The sequence below is a fragment of the Cucurbita moschata genome, unplaced genomic scaffold, assembly GCF_002738365.1.
Source record: "Cucurbita moschata cultivar Rifu unplaced genomic scaffold, Cmos_1.0 Cmo_Scf00020, whole genome shotgun sequence".
Taxonomy (NCBI): Eukaryota; Viridiplantae; Streptophyta; class Magnoliopsida; order Cucurbitales; family Cucurbitaceae; genus Cucurbita; species Cucurbita moschata.
In genome coordinates, this window is record NW_019268536.1 from 323,743 (window position 1) to 347,013 (window position 23,271).

Below are 23,271 nucleotides of genomic sequence, written 5' to 3' on the forward strand. Positions count from 1 at the left end.
CCCTTAAATTTGTGAGTTAAATAAGGATGTCGTGTCATGTTTAATATGTTGTGATGGTTACGTTAGTATTTATTTAATAACACCAGACGTGTGTTAGTAAAAACACGGGGCCTCAATGCGGTGGATTGTAAGATTCCACATTGGTTAGAGACGAGAACGAAGCATTTCTTGTAAGGGTGTGGAAAGTTGGAAACCTCTCTCTAATAGACGCGTTTTAAAACTTTGAGGGAAAACTCGAAATAGAACTGAAAGAAGACAATATCTACTAGCATAGCTCGTGCTGTTACATTTCCTTTGTGACACAAGCATTAGAATCGTACAATTAATTAGTCGAAGTTAAGGAGAGGAGAGACATTGTGTAAGAAACGTACAATACGTTGGCTGAAAATAAGAGGAGAAGAGACAGCCTCAACTTGATTTGTACCTCGTTGATGGTGTCTGATACTCCCCGACATTCCCAGTGACATGGTCACGTCACCTACTGCTTGCTTCTTAAGAGTGAAAACCATCTTCACAAACTAACACGAGCCCTTTCTCACTCACATGTATCATAGGCAAATTTCTAAGAGGTCACCTAACATAGAATTGTTATAAGTACAGCTAACCATAAAGTACATATGATCGAGCCATAAAAAAAAATGCACCTTGTTGGTATAAATAGTAACTTTCAATTCTTTGAAAGTTCTCGTATGCTCGGGATTCTTCTAATTCAGATATGGTTCGATAGGGTTGAACGATATTACAAAAATACCAAAATTCTGAGGAAAAATTTCTTGATCAATCAATTACAGAGTGCATTGAGAAGAATATGAGCTAACATGAGGTCCAAGAAATATTGGTGCCCAATCTCGCCGTCCCTCCATTTCAGCTTTGCTGGTGCTCGCCCGTAATGGACACCGTCGTTGCACCGATTGTCGAAATGCCAGGGGAACGTCATGTCGAAGTTGTCGATCACGCCGTTGACGATCCCCGATTCCTTCAACTTATCCAGCATCACCCAGTTGAACATTTCCATTTTGTTTGGATTGAAGGCAAGTGTTCGAGCGTAGCCTCCGGTGGCAACCGTGGTCCGGTAGATAACTTTCGGGACTGTTAACCCTCTCTGCTTAATGGATTCCATAACTTGTTTCCAGAAAGATGCAGCATAGGCTGCCCCAATTGTGAAAGCTCGGATATTCAGCCAGTAAACACCGTCGTGGAGGCCCGAGTTCATGATGATCGTGTCGGGAACGGTTCGCTCCGAGAAGTACTTGTGAAGCAAGTTTCTGAACCCTTCATTCCTCAATGAATTCAAGCCTTGATAGTTTTGTGTATCGTTCCAATGCCCATTGAAGATGCTCGTAATTCGAACGGTTTGAGTTGGGTTGTTCGGGTTTGAAAAATTTCGATCAAATCGCCTCGGAACTGCTGGGATTTCAGGCAAACCGAGCACGAAATTGAGAAGGTTTCTTATCGTATCGACATGATTCGAATCACCCCAGAAGAAGATCCATCTTCCCTTCAAGCAATCCCAAGCAGAATCACTAGAAAACATCTTAAACGAACAATGTACAGAATAAACCCAACCATTGCTCTCCAACAACCCCAATGAGCCTTTACACCAAGGGCTCCGGCAAGGATACTCCGGCGCAAAACATCGGTAGCGACCGTCATTGCTGATCTTACAGTCGTCATTTCGACCGTGTCGAGTCCACCGTCCGGTCCAAATCTCTCTACTGTAATCAGAGCTCCGACACATTTTAATCTCCGGCAACACAACTTTAGTCTTAACAAATCGAACCTTGATTCTCCGAAGCTCCCGATCGTAGGCGAATCGGGTCGGGGAGAATCGAAGCCCCTCGAAATGTCGAAACAGAAGAATCACCGTGAGATTATAATCTCCGGCGAAATCAGGGTGCATTTGAAGCCAAAACGAGTAAGACCCATTACCAAAATCTTTAACAAACGGCCGAGATTTCCACGAATCCCCTGAAAGATCAGTTTCAAAATAGTCTCCACCTAAACAACGAGGGTTACCGGATTGATCTAGAGCTTGAAATCGAAATTCATGAACATCCCCTGTTGAAAGCTCCACCGTTGCCGGACGTTCCATGCCGGAGATAGCGATATCCGCCGTCTTCGAGTCTCTGCAGGGCTCACCGCCGGGAACCAACCAGAGAGCGAGAAGATGGGAGGTGAAATTCGGCTCGAGTTCAGCTGAAAACCACTCAACGCCGGACCCATCAGGAGGTTCGGCGGTGGAATTCTGCGGCGGAACCGACTGAATCAACACCGATTCGGAGTAATTTTCGGGTTTGTAAGAATCATTAGCGGATAAACTCTGAAGGGTAACGGTGAAATTGGAAGAAGCAGAGACGAAATCTTGAGGGGAGGTTGAAACTTTGATGAATGTCTTGATATTACGACCACCGATACTCCAAACGGCCAGCATACTGAGAAGAACCGTTGCCGTTAGAAGCCCAAATCGGGAATGAACCAGATGCGACGGCCTGAAAAGCCATGGATTTGACGTCGCCGGCAGCGACACCTTTTCCGGCATCGGAAACTGCCGCGGATTCAATAAACCCACAAACCAAAACAAAAAACAGAGCAAACCCAAAACACCATTAAAGAGAGAAGGGAAGAATTTTCACTTACGGGGTGTACTCGAAAAAGCCAGAAATCTCTCTGTTTCTAAGAGATTGATCTTCAGCTACGAAGGTTAAAGAAATGCCTTGAAAGTTGGGAGAAAGACAATTTTTTGATGGACGGTTTTACCCCTAACGTTGGATTCCAAAATTACCGTTTTCAGACACCAGCGGTTAGGCACCGACAGACAATAATTGAAGTTGATCTCGACAGGGGTAGTTTCGTCATTTAGTCTAATTAAACGCGCGGGCATCACTAGAGTGTAGCTGTGGCACGTGTGTCCCATGCGACATGTTTCCTGTCGGGGTCCAATCCGATGACGGACCATTTATTGAGTCCGAGTCAATAAAACCCGACCCGAACCACTATTAGATTAACTTAAATTGTGTATGCGTGTATTTTGTCACGTTAATCAATTCAGGTAGTGGGAAAAATAATTCTTATTTCATAGGCCACAATTATTAATATGAATACTAATACTCGATATTGTCGCAATATCTACCACTCAAAAGTGTGCATAGATATGAAAATATTATTACTCGAAAGAATACAGATTTAAGAATGAGGAAAAAAATTGGGATCGAATGTTCTATCTTCATTGATATTCACGACCTTTAAATAGGATACAAGATACTGAATAATATCTACCAAGAAAATATAAACTAACTAAATCCTGATAATAAAATAAAATATACTACTATTCAAATTCGATTACGATATCTAAGATATATTTCCTAACTAATATATTCTGAGATTACGATATCTAAGATATATTTCCTAACTAATATATTCTGAAAGATTACGAATATCATATATTCCATAACTAATTCAAACTAAAATAAGTTGCACTAAATTGTGACATATATTATTGAGGATATTTAGTATTTCATTACGATTTACTATATATATCATATAATAGTTCAAGTACTTTGGCTTGTTATACATCATCGTCAACCTCACGATTTTAAAACGCGTTAGTTAGGGAGAGATTTTCACACTCTTATAAGAAATGTTTCGTTCTTCTCTCCAACCGATGTAGGATTTCAAAATACAGACACGTTTTAAAATCGTGAAACTGACGGCAATACATAACAGGCCAAAACGGATAATATCTACTAGTGATAGGTTTAGACTGTTACGTATCATATATAACCTTTGTAATCTATTTGATTATATAAATGATTATAAATAAAGAAGCGGTAAATAATCTTAAAAAAAAATAGGGATGAATGTTGAATTCCTAATGCCATGGATCATCCCAGCCCTTAGGGCCCTCCCTCCGGACAAAGTCCACGATGACCTCCACTGCTTCATCAACTCTGTTGGAGAGAGAATGATTGGCATGCTCAATTTCAATTTTCTCTGCACCTCCCATTGCTTTGCACACCCTGCATCAGCAGCTCATAACAACATCAAAACATCAATACGGATCAAGCTTACGATGCTCTCCAAAACCCTATCTCTCGTAGCATAGAATTTGCAAGTGTGTAAGGAGATGTAGTTTACCTAGCAACCAATGCTTTCTTATCCACATATTCTGGCACATATTCGTCTCGCATCGAAAAAATAACCTGCAATCAACATGAATCACACCATTACTCACAACACAACAGATCATTCTCTCCTCGCACTAAGTCCACTCCTATTTGTTATTCTCGTTTCTTCCCTGATCTAGAGAGTGGAATGAAGCATTCTTTATAAACATGTTGAAACCTCTCCTTAGTAAACGTATTTTAAATATCGTGAGTCTAACAACGATATGAATGGGTCAAATCAAACAATATCTGTTAGCGGTGGACTTGGATGGTTACAAATGGTATCAGAGCCAGACACCGAGTGGTGTGCTAGCGAGGACGGCTAGATCCCAAGGGGGATGGATTGTGAGATTCCACATCGGTTGGAGAGGGAGAACGAAGTGTTCCTTATAAGGGTATTGAAACTTCTCCCGTTTTAAAAACTATGAAGTTGACAGCGATACGTAATGGGCCAAAACAGACAATATTTACTAGCAATGGACTTGGGTTGTTACAAATGGTATCAGAGCCACCAAGCAATGTGCCAACAAGGACGACGACTGGGCCTCAAAAGGGGGTGGATTGTGAGATCTCATGTCCGTTGGAAAGGAAATGAAACATTTTTATAATACAAATGGTATCAGAGCCACCAGGCAGTGTGCCAACAAAGACGACGACTGGGCCTCCAAGAGAGGTGGATTGTGAGATCTCATGTCGGTTGGAAAGAGAAACGAAACATTCTTATAATACAAATGGTATCAGAGCCACCAGGCAGTGTGCCAACAAGGATGACGACTGGGCATCCAAGGGAGGTGGATTGTGAAATCTCATGTCGGTTGGAAAGGGAAACGAAACATTTTTATAATACAAATGGTATCAGAGCCACCAAGCAGCGTGCCAACAAGGATGACGACTGGGCCTCCAAGGGGGGTGGATTGTGAGATCTCATGTCAGTTGGAAAAGGAAACGAAACATTCTTATAAGAGTGTAGAACTTCTCCTAATTGATGCGTTATAAAAACTATGAGGCTAACAACTATACGTAACGGGCCAAAGCAAACAATATCAGATAGTAGTGAACTTGGGGCTGTTACAATTCTCAACGCAGATCATCAATCATGCATAAACAGAGGAAGAGAGAGAGAGAGGTGTGCATGCAGACCTGACATGGAGTGTTAGCCATGTGCCCAAGTTTCATTTTCAGCTGCTCATCACTAAGGTCAGAGCTGAACATGTCATCATCCCCCATGTACGAGCAAATGGAATAATACCTGCAAATACCTAATTGCTTTCAAGAGTACTGATAACAAAACTACCTTCCATCTACGTTCAAAATGAAAGCATTGTGATCTTATACACACCTGTTAGCAGTTATTGGAGAAGATGGGCTTGCTTCTCTTGGCATCAGATATGATCCTCTACCTTCGCTTATCATAGTTGAAGCCAAGTCAATCATGGCTGCTGTTTCAGGAAGAGTTGATCTATACTCTCGACCACTAACTGGAGCCTGACCATATAAACAAGAATCCTGACTAAAACTTAAACATCACACATAAAATCAAGGATTAGTTATTACCTGGAAAATGGCGCCGCGAACTGCTCGAGAGCAAGCTGCATTTGTACCAATATAATGGACTATATCCTGTAGCAATGTCCCAAGAACATAGCGGCTGATCAAAGCTTCAACTACAGTATAACTATATCCAAGCTCATTACTAGCGGACATTATTTTCTTTGGACTTTTTCTTTCGAACTTACCCTCAAGATTTTTAAAAGTTGTCTCCTAGGGAGAGGTTTCCACACCCTTATAAAGAATGCTTCGTTCTCCTATCCGTCCTTGTTGGCACTCGTTCCTTTCTCTAATCGGTGTGGGATAGCACAATCTACTTCCCTTCGGGGCTAGCATCTTCACTGTCACTCGTTCCTCTCTCCATTCAATGTGGGATCGCACAATTCACCTCCCTTCGGAGCCCAAGGTCCTCGGCACCTATTCCTTTCTCCAATCAATGTGGGGCCTAGGGTCCTCAACACTCGTTCCTCTCTCTAATCGATGTAGGATCACACAATCCACCTCCCTTTGGGACCCAGGGTCCTCGGCACCTGTTCCTCTCTCTAATCAATGTGGGGCCTAGGATCCTCGACACTTGTTCCTCTCTCTAATTGATGTGGGGCCTAGGGTCCTCGACACTCGTTCCTCTCTCTAATCGATGTGGGGCCTAGGATCCTCGACACTCGTTCCTCTCTCTAATCGATGTGGGGCCTAGGGTCCTCGACACTCATTCCTCTCTCTAATCGATGTACGATCGCACAATCCACCCCCCTTTGGGATCCAGGGTCCTCGACACATGTTCCTCTCTCCAATCGATGTGGGGCCTAAGGTCCTCGACACTCGTTCCTCTCTCCAATCGATGTAGGATCGCACAATCCACCCCCCTTTGGGACCCAAGGTCCTCAGCACCTGTTCCTCTCTCCAATCGATGTGGGGCCTAGGGTCCTTGACACTCGTTCCTCTCTCTAATTGATGTAGGATCGCACAATCCACCCCCTTTTGGGACCCAGGGTCCTAGGCACCTGTTCCTCTCTCCAATCGATGTGGGGCCTAGGGTCCTCGACACTCGTTCCTCTCTCTAATCGATGTAGGATCGCACAATCCACCCCTCTTTGGGACCAAGGTCCTTGACACGTGTTCCTCCCTCCCATCGATGTGGGGCCTAGGGTCCTCAACACGTGTTCCTCCCTCCTCACATAAAAAAGGACAATATCTAATATCTACTACCAGCTGTTACATAAGAACATTAAGCAACATTGAGCAATTACCTGACAGCCAGTACTATGTCCAAGTAACACAACCCCCTCAGAGTCTTCTTTGTTGATCAGATAACTTACTAGCTGATCAAGCTCCTTAGCATCCTAAATCGAATCAATTTCCTTTTGTTAAAATATAATCATCAAGTCAAGAACCAACTTCAAGTCTATGGTAATGTTAACTTACTTGTTGCAAGCTGGAGGTACCATATCCATTATACGATGATGACAAAAGTATCTGAACAAGTGACCATTCTTCTTTATCCAAAGCAATTGCAAGAGGTTCCAAATATCTGCAAATCAACAACAAAAACACGTTCATTTTAATTTAAGCCCAATCGTGGAACAACCCTCCACAAAAAACATACTCTGTTGCCATAAAGCCATCACTCAATCCACCAATAAATATAACTTGCTGTTTGTAATCCCCCGTCTTAAATGCAACCTATAACATAAAGGACATGCTTAACAAGGCATCATACACAGATAGCATAAATTTTTCAATAGCTCCAAAGAACAGAAAAATTCTCATGAACAATGAAAGATCGACGGACCTGAATCGGCTTGGGACCATACTTGAAGAGCAAGCCATGGAAATTGTTCTTTTTCACGATAGGACCAGGGGAATCCTCGGCAGGAGAGCCGGAGGCAGAGTTCGCCGATGTTTTCATGCTGGCTGAACTATCGAAACGGCCGCGAATAATGACAGAGATCCATGAAGTGGTTGCCGACGACGAGGAGGAAGAGGAAGAAGAAGATGTAGAAACGGCAGGATTTGAAGGGGGGGAGGAAGAAGAAAGCGAGAGATTCATGTCAGATATCACCGGCTCCGATCTAAATCATTGCCGTTAACATTCTTTGTTCGATAATGGTGGGATAATCGGAAGAAATGGAAGAAGGGTTTGTTCAGATTGGGTTGGATCGCCATGAGAAGAGGAAACAAGATGGCCTTCGGCTCCTATTCCCCGCCGAAAACATGAACAATCTGAACCAACGCGTGACAATTTCAAACATTATTTTTCTTTTTTCTTTTTATTTATTTATGAATATTTAGTTTTATAATATTTAATATTATAAAATATTACGAAATGGGCCAGTGGCTACGGTCAATGGGCCAGTGGGCTAATGGGTGGCTACGGACACTGACGCTCATGCATTGGGCCATCAACAAAAATGGAGAATTTGGGCTATTCCTACAATTGCTTGAAATATAGCTAAATGTTAAAATAATAATAAATAAATAAAACTGAAATGTTAATTTAATTATTTAAATAAAGGCTTAATTTCAATAAATTAATTTCAATAAATGTATGAATCTTAAGGTTGATGCGAAACGTGCTTTAATGAGTTCTAATATGCAACGTCAAGCAGTCTTGCTTTCTCGGTCGAAAAAGTGCATTGTTGGAACTGGGTTGGAACGCCATGTGGCTCGAGATTCAAGGGTTGCTGCTATAGCCGAACACGGGGAAAGATTATTTATACCGAAAAAAATACTATTTGACCCCTTAACCCGTCAGCCAAAATTTTTATAAAATGTACAATATTATATTTTTACCTTCAATTTTTATACGTATTATAAATGTTCGTGTTAGTCAAATGAAGGTGTTAAGAATGAAATAGAATTGGAATCGAAGGCGTGAATTCTTATTGATATTCATAACCTTTAAATATGATACAAGCTACCAACTAATATCTCCGAATAAGAAAAATATAAACTAATTAAAAGGAAAGAATATTAAGAGATAATATCTCATATATATTTCATAACTAATATATTCTTCAAATATTATATCTCAATCGAACGGAGATGGAAGAGTATATTTATAATTTTTAATTATATTGAGCAAGAAAGAGTATAAATAATTCTAAATGACTCCGATAATCTTTTGTTTGTTCGTTGGAAACTAAATTAGCTGAGCTAAGCTTAATTACTTGTCGTTAATGATAGCATTAAGAAAAACGATAAACGTTGGATGATAAATTACTCCTGTCGGTGACAGGTCGGTCAGCACGGACCATTTATATTCAATTTTATTTGACTTATTTAATTTTTAATAAATAACAAACAATTTTTTTTTTTTATTTTACGCGGTTTTCTAGCTGTGATATACCTAGAATTCATGCATGTTTCCATTTGGGATACAAACAAGCAAACAAAATAAATAAATAAATGAAGGAAAAAGCGGATGTAGTCGGAGTGGTAAATTGGTCGGTACACACCTTGATTTTGGAAGATATGATAGTTAAAGTTGTAGGGCTGATCGTTAATGTCTCGAGCCATTGAAGCAGCTCGTAAGGCTATAATCGGATAATTCCGAAGAAGTGGTAAAATATAGATAAGAATTCTCGCTGATCTTCTTGTGATCGAGAAACCTATGGGAATCCTACGGATTGGATTGCTCGTGTGTTCATGAGACATATCTCGTTTGAAATCTCATTAGCGGTGCATAAATTATATTTATCAATCATGTAATCGTCAAGAGTATTGAAAAAAAGAGTGGAAAGTCGTTAAATGGGTGAGGAATTTAGAATCTCTCTTTCTAAAACTTTTTGAAAGAAAATCATCTCGACTTTTACTCCTAATTTTATTCCAAATAAAGGTTAAACTTTTACAAAAGGTTTGATTTTGATTTTTGACTCAATTTTTTTTTTAATAAATAGATTTTCTTTCTAGAAAGACGGGTTCAGTGGAGACCACTTTGAGCGTGAGTGGAGTATCAAGTTCGATTCGAAACAAAATATTTCACTTTTGACACGTGTGTGTCGTAAGAATAATTCGGGTTTGATAATATCACTGTCAAAGTGGTTGTAAGCCACAATACGGTTGATTTGTTCATCAATGGTGATTGATCGTGAATGTAGTTTTCGTATGGTGCAAACCGATACACAAAATGAAATTTAAAAAAAAAAAATTAAAAAATGTAATAAAATATTCCAAAATCCAAATGATATGATATATATTGATGAATAAACAAAAATACAGCTCATTCGTTTCCACAGATACACAAAGCGAAGTGAAAAGACCAAAAACTCCATACGAAGAGGCTTTTAATACACACGGGGGTGGGGGTAAGTGGGTCCGACTTCTCAAAACCACCCAATGATAAAGTGCCAACAAGACAAGTGCATTGAAGCTGATGTAGCCGCATCACACAGAATTATCCAATTTATTTTTCCTTTTTTTAAGAAAAAATTATTTTAAACTTTTAAAAGCAGGCCGAGATTTATAATTTTCCTTTTAAAAATATATTATCCGTACGGCCGCCAATTTTAAGTACTTAACGACCTGACAGTAACGTTTGTCAGTCCCAAGTGGTAATTTTTTGCTTTCGAAAGTTTTTAAAAACTTTCCTTTTTGTGTTTTTCTTTTAAAATTACCGAAGCCCAAAAAAAGGAAAAAACCAAAATTATTTTTTTAAAAAAAACGTAAAATCATAAGCTTGCCACGTGGCATGCTGAGCGGCGCCGTTGATTCTGTGGGGTTGACTTTTTTTTTTTACTTTCAACGACTGACGGCGGCGACGAGAGGGGCCGCCTCCGGCGAGACAATGGGGGTGGTGATAAGGCGGCTGTCGTCGGTGAGGAATTTGTCAACGATCCTCAAGCTCGGTTGAAGAACGAATTTATCCCATGCGTCATTGGGGTTCCCACTGTTGGTCAAAAACGCTCCGGTGGCATCAAGACGCCGGAGATTCCAATTCCGTTTATTACGAAGGCGGCGAATCTTCTGTAGTTGCCGGAGAGCCAATTGGCATGTATTGTCTTTAATCTTGGAAATGGCTAATTCAAGAAGAATTGTCAAAGTTCTTTGGTCAGCACCGTCGCGTTCTGCTCTTAAATAGTCGTGTAATTCCGGTACTCCAATAGCTCGTTTAATTCCACGAGAATAATCTCCTTCCGGATCAAAAAATTCCCTAACTTCACCGACGAATCCACCGTCGACCATCCGATCAACACGGTCGGAAACAAACTTTTGAAGAATCGGCAAGGACACATCGACCCACAAAAAACAAAACTCATATCGAAATCGAGACTCTGCCCAATCATCAACCAGAGCTTCAATGTAAGAATTGGAGCCGCCGGCGACAATCGGGAGACGATCACGAGCCAAAATGGATTCAATAGCAACAGAGGCATGATATGTAAAATCATGAGAAGAGAAATTTGAATTCGGGTCAATTGAGCCCAACAAATGGTGAGAAACTCCCCGGCGTTCTTCATCGGTGACTTTGTTTGTGACAACATCCAGCCCTTCGTACGCTTGAATCTTGTCCGAGTTCACAATTTCCGCCGGAAATCGAGTGGCTAAGTCGATTGCCAACCGAGATTTACCCGTTCCGGTGGCTCCCATTACAATAACCACCTTCTCTTTCCGCCGGAAAAACTGCTCCATACTGAAACTCCCCTGAAAATTCCCCACCAGTGGTTGAACTTGCTTGCCGACGGCAGAGGACAACGACAATGCCATATTCATCAAATACCCTGTTAAAAAAAAACCAAACCCAGATGAAAAAACGACAAATTTAATCGACCCATTTCATTTATTTTGATTATAATCTTGTTTTTACACATTTTAGCGACAGTACCTGAGAGAGAAGCCTCGAGTGTTATGGTTTGTCGAGTGGTTGGAGAGTAACTGAAAGAGCTTAGCTTATGAAATTGGGAGTTTTGTGGGTTTCTTAGACAATGATGTATATCACATTATCTTCCTTCTACCACTCTCTTAGACCCTCACTTGGCTCAATCCTAATGGACTACACTTGGTATTTATGCCTGCCCAACACACCTCTTATTCCAAATATCTCCCGGGTTGACTTTGGTACGGACATAATCTCTCATCGCTTCAGTTTAAAATAACGAAAGCATCTTTATCGGTCAAATTCAATCTCATGTCATAACATGATATTGTCGAAGAAAAAGATTCGAACCTTCGTTAGCAGATATAAATACAGTAGTTTCGAATTCAACATGTGATGTCTCCAATGTTATACTCTCATAACAGCTCAAACCCGGCACTAATAAATATTGTCTCTTCTCTCTCCAACCCATGTGGTATTTCACAATCTACCCCTTTAGAACTCAGCTTCCAAGTACTCATTCCCCTCTCCAATTAATTGTGATATTCTATAACAGTTGGAGAGGGGAACAAACCATTCGTTTTAAGGATATAAAAACAGTATAAAAGCCCAAAAACAGATATGGGATTGAGCTGATACAATTGTATCGATGGTAACATGGTCACGTTACCTACTTAACCAACACAAATAATTATAGTACGTTATTAATTATATATTTATAAATAAATAAAAAAGAAAATGGCATTAATAGTAATCAACCATCAGTGTAAGAGAATAATAATAAAATGATTACACCAAATAGAATCATGATTAATAGTAATAAATATTCGATTTATTTTATAAAAAAAAAACAAATCTAGAAGAATTTGAAACCCTAAATAAAATTTGAACTTAATATTATTAAGTTTTGAAAATCATATATTTAAAAATAAATTATAATATTCCCAATTAAAAATTAAGAAATTAATTTTATTTTAATATATATATTTATTGGTATTTAAAAAAATGGGTGGGGGCCAGTTGTTTTTGGCAAAAGCAGTGGGCAAAAACAAATTTTCATTTATAGTGGTTTAGGATGCTCCTGTTTTTGTTTATTTTAATTAATCTGATTTTAGTGAAGAGACATTAGTTATTAATTTAATTAACACACATATTAATATAAATATTAAACCCTCACTAATCACTTTGATTTTCTATAATAATGTTGATTAATATCGCACATAAAAATAAAAATAAAAATAAAAATCATTTTTAACATAGATGTTAACGAATTTTTTTACAAAAATGTTTTGTTATTATTCGCACGTTTTCTAGTACAATGCTCGAGAAATCACCCCGTATAGGAGGATTGCTTCAAGCTAAATGAATTAAAAAGTTTGACCGTTCTTTTAGACATTTATTAACCATTGTATTTTTAAAAGCACGAGTATCTGTTAATTGCCTATTAGTAGGGGAAGTAGCATAGGTGGCAGGAACTTACTAGGGTTTAGATACTAATTTAAAGAGTATTCGTTTACCTCTCCTTAAAGGGTCGAGAGCTGCCAGTCCTAAAGGTACCACACTAACAGCGTCATTCCATCCTGATATGAATCCCTACCTCCCACAACCGACCCATCATTTCTCAAGTTGATTTTTTAGGCGAGCATAGGTGGATTACCTCTCTTAACAGGGTCGAGAGCTTCCAGTTCTAGAGGTACCACACTAACAAGGTCATTCCAACCTAATATGAATCCCTACCTCCCACAACCAACCCATCATTTCTCAAGCTAATTTTTAAGGGGAGCACAGGTGGATTACCTCTCTTTACAGGGTTGAGAGTTGCCAATTCTAGAGGTACCACACTAACAGTGTCATTCCAACCTGATACGGATCCTTACCTCCCACAACCGACTCATCATTTCTCAAGCTGATTTTTTAAGCGAGCACAGGTGGATTACCTCTCTTTACAAGGTCGAGAGTTGCCAATCCTAAAGGTACCTCCCACAACCAAGCGAGCACAGGTGGATTACCTCTCTTTACAGGATCGAGAGCTGCCAATCCTAAAGGTACCACACTAACAGCGTCATTTCAACTCGATACGAATCCCTACCTCCCACAACTAACCCATCATTTCTCAAGTTGATTTTTTAGGCGAGCACAAGTGGATTACCTCTCTTTACAGGGTCGAGAGCTGCCAGTCCTAGAGGTACCACACTAACAACGTCATTCCAACCTGATACGAATTCCTACCTCCCACAACTGACCCATCATTTCTCAAGCTGATTTTTTAGGCGAGCATAGGTGGATTACCTCTCTTTACAGGGTTGAGAGTTGTCAGTCCTAGAGGTTCCACACTAACAGCGTCATTCCAACCCGATACAAATCCCTATCTCCCACAACCAACCCATCATTTCTCAAGCTGACTTTTTAGGCAAGCACAAGTGGATTACCTCTCTTTACCAGATCGAGAGCTGTCAGTCCTAGAGGTACCACACTAACAGTGTCATTTCAACCTGATACGAATCCCTACCTCCCACAACCGACCCATCATTTCTCAAGCTAGTAGAGACACAAGCAAAAGCAAACCCCGTTATCACTTTTATTCGAATAATATCTCAATTTCCATCTTTTACTCGAGTGTCGAAACTTTTTTCAATTATTCTGTGGATTTCCAATTTTGTTGAGTGACAGAAAGTTGAGAGAGGCATCTTGGAACCGAACAAAAATATTTAAATGTAAAGTCCCACAAATTTGATTGACAATTAATATTTAAATAATTTATATATTCATAATACTTTATTCTCTTTGCACTATAACATTAGTAGAAACCACATTAGATTCGATAATTAGTTTGTAATCCTTATTTATTTACATATAATTAATAAACTAATCTTAATTATAATGAACAATTAAAATTTAGTTCTTGTGGACCCCACCATTCTTTAATGGAAACATCATTTAACAAGAACTGTCTTTTCTTTCTTTTTTAGTGATATTTCTTATTCTTTTCCAGCTTTAAACAAGCTTAGTGGGTCACTTTGATTAAATGATTGAATAATTATCTCAATATCATATACTAAAAAAATTATAATCTTTGACCTATAGTTTTAACCATATAATAAAAAAAAAAATCAAAATCAAAATGGGAAGAGCACGTGCGATGGGCCCAGTAATGATTAGGAAATGAAATTATTAAACATTATCTTATACCACTAATAATCGTAATCCTTGCTACCAACTTACTTTAGTCAAACATATAATTAAAGCCTTTATATTTATTGGATTTTTTTTTTAATCCCAATATTAGGTGGAAATCCTATTTATATAAACTTTCGTTACTAATCATATCAGAGCTAGGCACCTGGTATGTCAGCGATGACGCTGAGTTTCAAAGAAGTAGATTGGACAGTGAGAACGTTATGTCACGGTAATATATAACGAGCTGAAGCAGACAATATAATAATTTTAAATTTTGGGACGGGATCAAGTGGGGTTTTGATATTGATGAAGGCATTTAAAGGGGGTTTGAAATTGAATGGCCAAGTGGGTTCGAATCATTTGGGAAATGATGGTTTGCACTCTTATAAAGTTTTTTTTGAAGAAATAATTATGATAATCAATAATGATATGAGATTAAAAGACATATATGAAATTAAATATATTATACACTTGACTTTATAGTATAATAAATAAATGTCGCCGACGATCTAGCCACACATAATCTAGTTCATGTGCACTTTTGAACGTCTCTTTCCTATTCTTAAGTGTGACCTTATTTTTATTCAAAGGACATTTCTAACTTTCTTTTTTAAAAATATAATTATTTAATATTTTAGAGTGTTCGAACTAAGTTAAACAAAATATAAATTCTTTTTTTAAGTCCAAGATTCAAATTATGGCCGTAACAAGACTATCTCTTCAAACTGACACGACACAAGTCAGGAGTTACCCAATATAAAATTGTTCCAAGAAAAACATGTTCAGCCAAAAATGATAGCAAATCTTGTTGGTATAGTTAATGACTTTCATATGTGGTCTGGGTTCGTTCGTATACTCCTTTACTCGGGTATCACATGTATCAAGAGAGATGAGTGCCCAATCTTATAATATAGGATTATCGAGAAATTCGTTAGATTTTAATATCTTAAATAGGTGACCACGTTCCTTTCGGTTGTTGACATTCTTAGAGAATTTTAAGAATGATGTTAATTTGAAATTTGATTTTTTTTTATTTTTAAAATAAAAAAGATAGACCATAGTCTATTTACTTGTTGTTATTAAAATTAATCTCAAAATCGTAATTTAATTATAATTTTGGAGACAAAATATTAGTGGTAAAAGAGTTTAGTAATAATTAATAATTAATAATTAGAATAAAAATAGTAATTTTTTAAATATAAGTTTAAAATTTATTAATATATAACCTATCAAACTACAAGAGAATAGTCCAAGTGAGGACAATTCAAAGACTATTTATTTTTATTTTTTAAATAATGGATATGTTAATTAATATTTAAAAAAAAAAAAAAAGTGGTCGTGAAATAATAGAATATTAGCTAAGACAAATATTATAATATGGTCAAATATTAATATTAGGGTTCCCATGCGAGAATGGAATCTTGATTATGCCTTCAAATATAAAATTTAGTGGTGCAGCTAACTTTATAAAAATTAAACAAATTAATTTCCCTAACTTTTTTATTTTATTGTATTATATAAATAAAATAATGATTGGGCTGCCACGTGGATCCCAATATACTAATACGGGTCGGTTCTAAAAAGCCCATAATAGATTATTTAGAGATAATTACACAAATGGACCCTAGACTAATACATAATTAAAAATAAGTCCATCAATAAATAATATTTCAAATTTGTTATTTCTTTTTTGTTTTCTTTTTCTTTTTAATTTTAAAATTCGAATTCCTAAGCTCCTTTTTCCTTAAATATATTCCAACTTGTAATTTTAATATCCTATTCATTTTTTTTTTCATTTAATAATAATTTTTAATTATTTAGAAATTCGTTTTCAAGCTGGTCATCCAACGACCGATGTTTGAATGCAACCTAGCGTTATCATTTGGCTATTGATGGATAAGTTATTAGACCTGCGGTCATCGTCATTGGCTTCATAACTCTAATAAATTAGATAGCTAAGAAGGTCATCCTCGATTACCCCTTTACGAGTTTCATCATAACCAATCGTCTTTTATGACCACACTTACTGTTTGCTCTTGATTCAACACACTTCCACTTTAGTGTCCGAGTCGATACTCTTATTTTCTCTCGAACCATAATAGTAATATTTTTTTTTTTTATCAAATCATTGAATTATTTATTTCTCTTGAAATTTCTCTTCAATGTTTATTTTTACACACGTCGTTTTTTCGGGAGCCTACAGCCATTATGTGGCATAGGGGTTACATCCCGTATGAAACTTAAGAGTATACCGCTTCTACGAATAGCTCTTAACGTTGCATCTCTTCCCAGACCAGGGCCCTTTATCATGACTTCTACTCGTTGCATACCTTGATCTGCTACTGCCCGAATAGCATTTCCTGCTGCGGTTAGAGCAGCAAATGGTGTCCCTCTTCTTGGACCTTTGAATCCACAAGTACCAACGGAGGATCAAGAAATTACCCGACCCCGTACATTTGTAAGAGTCACAATTGTATTGTTGAAACTTGCTTGAACATGAATAACGCCCTTTAGTATTTTACGCGTACTTTTACGTGAGCTAATACGTCCATTTCTACGTGAACCGATTCTTGCTATGGGTTTTGCCATATTTTATCATCTCATAAATTTAAGTCAGAGATATATGGATATATCCATTTCATGTCAAAACGGATCCTTTAATTTCTTTTTATGTGTATATCGTGGGTGGCCTTTAGGGGTCCTTTTTTTATAAAGATTATCCTTGTCTTTGTTTATGTCTCGGATTGGAACAAATTACCATAATTCGTCTCCGCCTACGGATCAGGCGGCATTTTTCACAAATTTTCCGAATGGAGGCCCTTATTTTCATATTTGTCATTCCTTACCTTAATTCCGAATCCCCTTATTGGAAGAAAATAAGTTTCTTGAAATTTTCAATTTCGAATTGTATCCCTACAAAAAAGAATATTGCAAGTCAAAAGACTACTTCACCTAATCATTCGAATCTTTGTTTCGTAGTCTCTAAATTATACGCCCTCTGGTTCTGGTTGAATCCTAACACCTNACCACAGACCTGGCCAATGTTACTTCATTTGACTTCAACAAAGCATCAACAAAATAGGAACACTAATTTATAATTCATACAAGAATAGAGAGAGCATGAATTGAATACATGAAAAAGAAAAAAAATGTGTAATCCTAATAGGCCAATGGTTTCCCTTGCCATTTGCTGCTTCCCATCGCTCATCGTTCATCGTTCGGGTCAATATAACCTTTGCTTCACACGTCTTCCGTTCAGATCGCTGCCATCTAAAAAGGTCATATTCCCGAATCCAGAAGCGAGGACGTTGTGCTCGGTCACTCTTGCCACATATTGTAGTAGCTCAGTAAGAACAGCTGGGCAGCTTTCCTTGAGATAATCGAATCCGTCCGATTGCATCACGGCTGCAAAGTTACTAAAATTCTTTTAGACTTTTGATGTTTGTAACCAAATCTTTGTTGAAAAAGGTTTATGAACATTAACAGACTATCAGCATCTCACAAAATAGAAAGGACGTGGAATGAATCATGAGCCACAGCATGTGATCATTGTTCTACACAAGGTTACGTTTTGTAGTCCAATGCTATTAGAAACCAAATCTTTGTTGAAGAAGGCAAGCATGCTTACAACAAGATTTGCCCTTCCCCCATAGGGGGAACTCATAAGCACCTCCTCCAACCCAACAACCAGCTACCATCCTGGCTGGATGATCCGCTACTGAACCGAAACCTTCTTGCTTTCGCTCATGAATCAGATTGAGCTCCGAATCAAGGGTCCTAACCGAGTCCGACTGACCTTCTTTGGCTGGCCCCCGCCTTATTCGCCTCGTAACCTCGGGCTCATAGCTTCGCTCCTGAACCTCCACTCATCCCAAACAAGGTTATCCTACAACAAATGCTCAAGGTCCTCCCCATGTCTTCTGCAGAGAATGCGCCATTGCCGAAGCAAATCAAAGGAAGAATGCCTTTGGATATGATCCAAGGTGTTCACTTATGAATATAAAATCTGTATGCAAACACCTTAACCTTCTTTCAAATTTTAACTTGCTTGAGAGCAATCAGGGTGGGAGAAGGGAAAGGCAAAATAAGGAAGAATGTATGGCTTGAGCGAGACGGGAGCTTGAGGTTATGAAACTCGGCCAAGTAGTTGAGGTTTATCTTCCTTGAGTTTGACACGTTGTGCCGACGGAGTTACCTTCCTCTAGTCCTTCACTTTCGTTAGGTTTCTAAAGGCCTCTGTCTGACAAAGAAGCAAAATGTTGGGTCTTTATTCTATCCCGCATAACATTCAGGCGTGCCCTAGGAGAAGATTAAGATGCTTGCATGGCAGGTTTTACATGAGAAAGTGAATACCGATCGTTTCCAAAGGCATTATTCCTTCGTTTCGTGTTAGCAATGGTACATTATCTGCAAAAGAGGCATTGGAAGGGGACCCTTGAGTACTTATTATGGGATAGCTAGTTTGCTCAATTTCTTCGGAATCAGAACCTTGATTGGCGTGAGTAGAGCTTGAGATAGGGACGGTAGCTCCTTGTTGGAGGTGCTTATGAGTTCTTCCCTTTGGGGGAAGAGCAATGCCCAAAATATCAACAAAATGTTTGAAATAAACAATGCTACACAATGAAACCTTCAATCATCTCCAATCATCTCCAAAACATCCATATACCTGTCACCTGACCTTAACCCAACTCCATCACTTCAAACAATCCAGCCCACAGAACTAGCTGGCATGTCTATATTTGCAGATAAATATTGGTCACAAGACCATGCCAGGGAGCCCAGCTCAACAGTAAATAGAAAAACAGGACTAACCCAACAACCTATATCATTTGACAGTAAGTCTAAGAGATTTTCAGTTTATGCTAAATTGACAGCCACATTTTACTCGTTTCAACAGCTATGGAGGCTAAGAAGCAGAGAGGAGAAACCAAAGAGCATGAACCGTAAGAAGCGAGTCCAGTTTCATGGGCATACCTTTTAAGTTTTCAGGCATGGCTATAAATCTGAGGCATGCAGCTTTCAATTGGAAACAATGGTGCTGCTCTGCTAAAGCTAAAGTAGTCGCCACAGTATTTATGGCGATGTCTTCACAGAGTTTAGCCTCACAAAGCAATTTAAGCCTGTCTAATGCATAACGATCTGCAGCTGCAAGAAGATGTTGAGCCATCAAAGTTGATGCCCACCTAGAGTTTGCACCAACAAGCTCAAGCATGTCCGGTAAATTGTCCCAGTACATGAAATGAAGTAATGCCTGCAGATTCCAATAATAAAAAGAAACGAATAAAAAAGAAATTCAGAGTTATGCAATATACTTTATGCAAAGTTCTTCCCTTCCCCCATCAGCAGTGGTAACGTTTTACATTAACAGTTTACAAGGATTTGGCACACGTTATAGGGGCGTAGTTTGCCCGTAAAAGAAACTATCGTGCTATGCAGGTAAAGGTTCTTTGAATCCCCGATTACAGCTCTTGAGAGTTGGTTCAGAAAAAAGATTATAAATTATTAATGAAGTTCATTCCATAAGGCTCCTATCACCCTATATTGAAATAAAGCATTTATTGCTCGCTGAGAAGTGTAGTGCATGGAATTTAGCACAATAACATGCTTGAGGCTCTGCATGTGACTAAATGCACCTATCTGCCTGTGTATGAAAGAGATAGAGTGAGAAAGAGAAAGAACCTTAAATACAGGAGCTTCAATGTCCTCAACCTTAATGCATCGAGTATCCTTATCCTTCAATGGGCCAAAAAGTTGTGCCCTGAATACAGGTGAACGTGCTGCAATGACCAACTTGTGTGCTGGAAATATTTCACCATCAACTTCAAAATTAACATCTGCACACTTACGACTCTCCAAAAGCTTCCCAAATTGCTGACCGATGTCGGAGGGAGGCGCTGTTATAGAATAGATTTTAGGCCCCTCCGTTTGTGATTTAACAACCCCAACAACACATTTAAATGAGAGGCAATCATCTTTAAGGTAATCTGATGACTCCAGAACCGTTCTTTTGAAATAACGTTTATAACCCCTGCAAATTCACGAGTTATATCCCCCTTTTCAGCCTTCATACAATCGTGCAATTGAACATTCATATCAACATAAAACATGCTATTGAAGGGACCTAAGAATATAGTACAGACTGAATGTGACAGAATGGAAAGATGAGAGAGAATTCACAAATCCACAAACACATTTTCATTCATCAAACTCAATAAATAAATAAGCCATAGATGACTGACATAGTCTAAATGAGATATTTAGATCCACAAATAATCCATTGGACTCATTAGATAGAGATATGGTCCTACCAGAAATAAAAACCAACTAACATCCATATAGAACATTAAATCCATAAACCATCTAAAACCAGCTAGTCGACAAACATACTATGCTGAACCTTCCCCGAATCATAGCACTACATTCTATATCTACCACTTTAGAACATAGATTGCATTTCATTCTCCATTTTGTGGCAGAAGGGTGAGTGTGTTATTTTGTGGAGCTTTGGGTGAAGAGAAACAACAAAATCTTCAAAAGGCGTGAGAGTTCTTGCGATGTTTGGTCTCTTGTTAGATTCTATCTGGACTTCGGTTCCTAGGCTTTTTTGTAATTATTTGCTCGACTTATTTATCTTGATAGGAGCCTGTTCTTGTAGCTTGGCTTCTAATTCGTGGATTCTTTCATTTTTTACTCGATGAAAGTTAAGTTTTCACATTAACTTTTTTTAAAAAAAAAAACCTATATCTGCCACCGTCATATATTGAAGGATGATACTTCTTTGTGGTTGGAAAGTCTATACATGAAGACCGTTAGCAAATGAAGCAAAACAATATTTCTAGTAGTTTGGCTCAAAGGATGGTTGTCTCGGTATCTCATTTCTTCTATGATAACCATGAGCGTGCAGGTTCACATACATCCTTGGTCCTAGCCTAATTCCTCAATAAACCCTATGGCAATCAGATTTCAACATTCTAAGTAGATACCATGACTTAAAAGGTATCTAGGTTCCCAACTTGCCTCTTTAACTACTAAGCCAAACAAACAACAATCAACGGTAGCGAATCGATCCCTCAGGTTCCTTTTCTTCAAAGTCCATGATGTGATCAATTGGCATCATCAAGTCTGATAATTAGCCCAATCTCTTTTACTAAAATTTGTAAGTAAAAATACATAGGATGCTCGAATCCTTCGCATGGATGATGATCAATGGGAAAATCAATTCTAGTGATACCATCCAAAGGGTCATGCTCCTCTAGCTTACAACCTCAATGGTACATTCTTTGCAAGTAGTGGAATCCTTTGTTAATTCATTGTTTTTCTTTTTCTCCTGGCATCCAATGAAGTACGCATACCGACGGTTTCCAGTCAAAGTCGCATGCTAGCACGCCCTTAAGGGATACTAAGAAAAAGGCTCACCTGTTGCTAATCAAGACTTGGAAGATAAAGAGAACAGGAATTCTCAAGAACAACTTTCTTAAGTCTTGATAGTTTTGAAGTTTAACCAACACCTTGCACTACTTTACGTTTCACTATGGATCCTCTTCGTGCAGCCTCTCACTAATCTTACATCTTCAGCAATTGAAGATTAACTGAAGTGTTCTATATGGTTTTATCAGCTCCACCTATTTTCATCCTATTTTCATCGTTGTTGGTGATAGTCCAAGTGTAGAGTCTTAGAACAACTCAGTCAACATTTACCCATTTTATATCTCAATCGAAGCTGTTTTGAGACTTCCACAGCTTACAAGCGGATGAACAGAATTATGAACAATTTGAGGAAATAAACATTCATTTAAGAACAATTCAAATGAATAAGCAAAATAATTACCACATGCTTCCACGATACTTGAGGGTGTATGGACCGCTCTCCAGCCTCCTTTCAAAATGGCTATGCACCTTATGATTCCCCTTTCCACTTTGATCGAAAAGCGTCAATTCAAAAAGAGCCCTAACATCGGCGCCATCGCTGACAAGCGCTATGAAAATAGAGACGTAAGCCGCGTTGTCCTCCATACTCTTACCATCGGGATAGAAATAGATAGCCCACTCGTACCCACCGACGACAAACGTATCCGATGTAATGTATTTCCCAATTCCCATACCTTTGTTGAGGGAGTACCCATTGATCTTGAAATCATGCGAAACATTAACGGTCTCGAATCGAGCGGTAGAGGAAGTCACCGGCGGAGGATGAGAAGAATTCGAAGAGGCTTTAGAGGATTCCCTAAACGGTTTAATTGTGCCCATCAACTAAGAGCTTAAGAACAACCGATCTTTTGAAATTTTGGATGACACCCTTGACCAAAAAGGCAGAATTGAAATAGTGGGTTAGGTTAAAACTTTGAATCGAAGATGGGTTTTGAAAATTTGAAGCGAAAATCAGCGGCAACGATCATGAATTTGGGTGGCGGGAGCGTTTGAGAAACTCTTACGCGGAAGGGGAAGAGGTATGAATGGAGAATCAAGAATCAGGTGGACGACGATGAACCTGGAAAGTTCAATAAAAAAATGGAAGTCCAAACACGGAAATGGAAGATGGAGCTTTGGCTTTAATAAACATCAGAATCCACA

General features: G+C 38.5%; 4 protein-coding genes across 6 annotated transcripts; all 4 read right to left on the reverse strand.

Annotated features, from left to right (window-relative positions):
- Positions 1 to 570: 570 nt before the first annotated feature.
- On the reverse strand, positions 571 to 2,774 carry LOC111457908. Of its 2 annotated transcripts, XM_023100356.1 has the most exons (2): positions 2,390 to 2,772; positions 571 to 2,359 (listed from the first exon to the last, which is right to left on the reverse strand). In XM_023100356.1, exons 1-2 carry the CDS (start codon positions 2,537 to 2,539, stop codon positions 782 to 784), a joined length of 1,728 nt encoding a protein of 575 aa, XP_022956124.1. In that variant the 5' UTR covers positions 2,540 to 2,772; the 3' UTR covers positions 571 to 781. The 2 variants fall into 2 exon arrangements, with proteins under 2 accessions (XP_022956124.1, XP_022956123.1); XM_023100355.1 differs by having other exon boundaries at positions 571 to 2,774.
- Positions 2,775 to 3,722: 948 nt separating this feature from the next.
- Positions 3,723 to 7,758, reverse strand: LOC111457753 (UPF0613 protein PB24D3.06c-like). The gene is made up of 9 exons (XM_023100141.1): positions 7,501 to 7,758; positions 7,315 to 7,391; positions 7,134 to 7,239; positions 6,959 to 7,051; positions 5,718 to 5,783; positions 5,503 to 5,648; positions 5,304 to 5,412; positions 4,135 to 4,199; positions 3,723 to 4,016 (listed from the first exon to the last, which is right to left on the reverse strand). The coding sequence occupies exons 1-9, from the start codon at positions 7,756 to 7,758 to the stop codon at positions 3,869 to 3,871; spliced, it is 1,068 nt and encodes a 355-aa protein (XP_022955909.1). The 3' UTR covers positions 3,723 to 3,868.
- Positions 7,759 to 9,961: 2,203 nt separating this feature from the next.
- LOC111457751 (adenylate isopentenyltransferase 5, chloroplastic-like) lies at positions 9,962 to 11,682 on the reverse strand. The gene is made up of 2 exons (XM_023100138.1): positions 11,533 to 11,682; positions 9,962 to 11,428 (listed from the first exon to the last, which is right to left on the reverse strand). Exon 2 carries the CDS (start codon positions 11,418 to 11,420, stop codon positions 10,449 to 10,451), a length of 972 nt encoding a protein of 323 aa, XP_022955906.1. The 5' UTR covers positions 11,421 to 11,428; positions 11,533 to 11,682; the 3' UTR covers positions 9,962 to 10,448.
- Positions 11,683 to 17,735: 6,053 nt separating this feature from the next.
- LOC111457436 (BTB/POZ and MATH domain-containing protein 2-like) lies at positions 17,736 to 23,253 on the reverse strand. 2 transcript variants are annotated; one of them, XM_023099632.1, is made up of 5 exons: positions 23,133 to 23,249; positions 22,529 to 22,996; positions 20,380 to 20,728; positions 19,675 to 19,951; positions 17,736 to 18,105 (listed from the first exon to the last, which is right to left on the reverse strand). In XM_023099632.1, the coding sequence occupies exons 2-5, from the start codon at positions 22,945 to 22,947 to the stop codon at positions 17,924 to 17,926; spliced, it is 1,227 nt and encodes a 408-aa protein (XP_022955400.1). In that variant the 5' UTR covers positions 22,948 to 22,996; positions 23,133 to 23,249; the 3' UTR covers positions 17,736 to 17,923. The 2 variants fall into 2 exon arrangements, with proteins under 2 accessions (XP_022955400.1, XP_022955401.1); XM_023099633.1 differs by having other exon boundaries at positions 18,012 to 18,116; positions 22,529 to 23,253.
- Positions 23,254 to 23,271: the final 18 nt, after the last annotated feature.

What these genes read in the sequence shown, in the direction of transcription:
- LOC111457908 (XM_023100355.1), bottom strand. Translation starts at nt 2,539, where the DNA reads ATGCCGGAAAAGGTGTCGCTGCCGGCGACGTCAAATCCATGGCTTTTC.
- LOC111457753 (XM_023100141.1), bottom strand. Translation starts at nt 7,758, where the DNA reads ATGAATCTCTCGCTTTCTTCTTCCTCCCCCCCTTCAAATCCTGCCGTT. An exon ending in GACATAGTACTGGCTGTCAG is followed by an intron (nt 5,784 to 6,958) that starts GTAATTGCTCAA and finishes ACATTGCTACAG; the next exon opens with GATATAGTCCATTATATTGG. An exon ending in TTCGCGGCGCCATTTTCCAG is followed by an intron (nt 5,649 to 5,717) that starts GTAATAACTAAT and finishes TTATATGGTCAG; the next exon opens with GCTCCAGTTAGTGGTCGAGA.
- LOC111457751 (XM_023100138.1), bottom strand. Translation starts at nt 11,420, where the DNA reads ATGAATATGGCATTGTCGTTGTCCTCTGCCGTCGGCAAGCAAGTTCAA.
- LOC111457436 (XM_023099632.1), bottom strand. Translation starts at nt 22,947, where the DNA reads ATGGGCACAATTAAACCGTTTAGGGAATCCTCTAAAGCCTCTTCGAAT. An exon ending in AAGTATCGTGGAAGCATGTG is followed by an intron (nt 20,729 to 22,528) that starts GTAATTATTTTG and finishes GTGAATTTGCAG; the next exon opens with GGGTTATAAACGTTATTTCA. An exon ending in CATGCCTGAAAACTTAAAAG is followed by an intron (nt 18,106 to 19,674) that starts GTATGCCCATGA and finishes GTAACTTTGCAG; the next exon opens with CCGTGATGCAATCGGACGGA.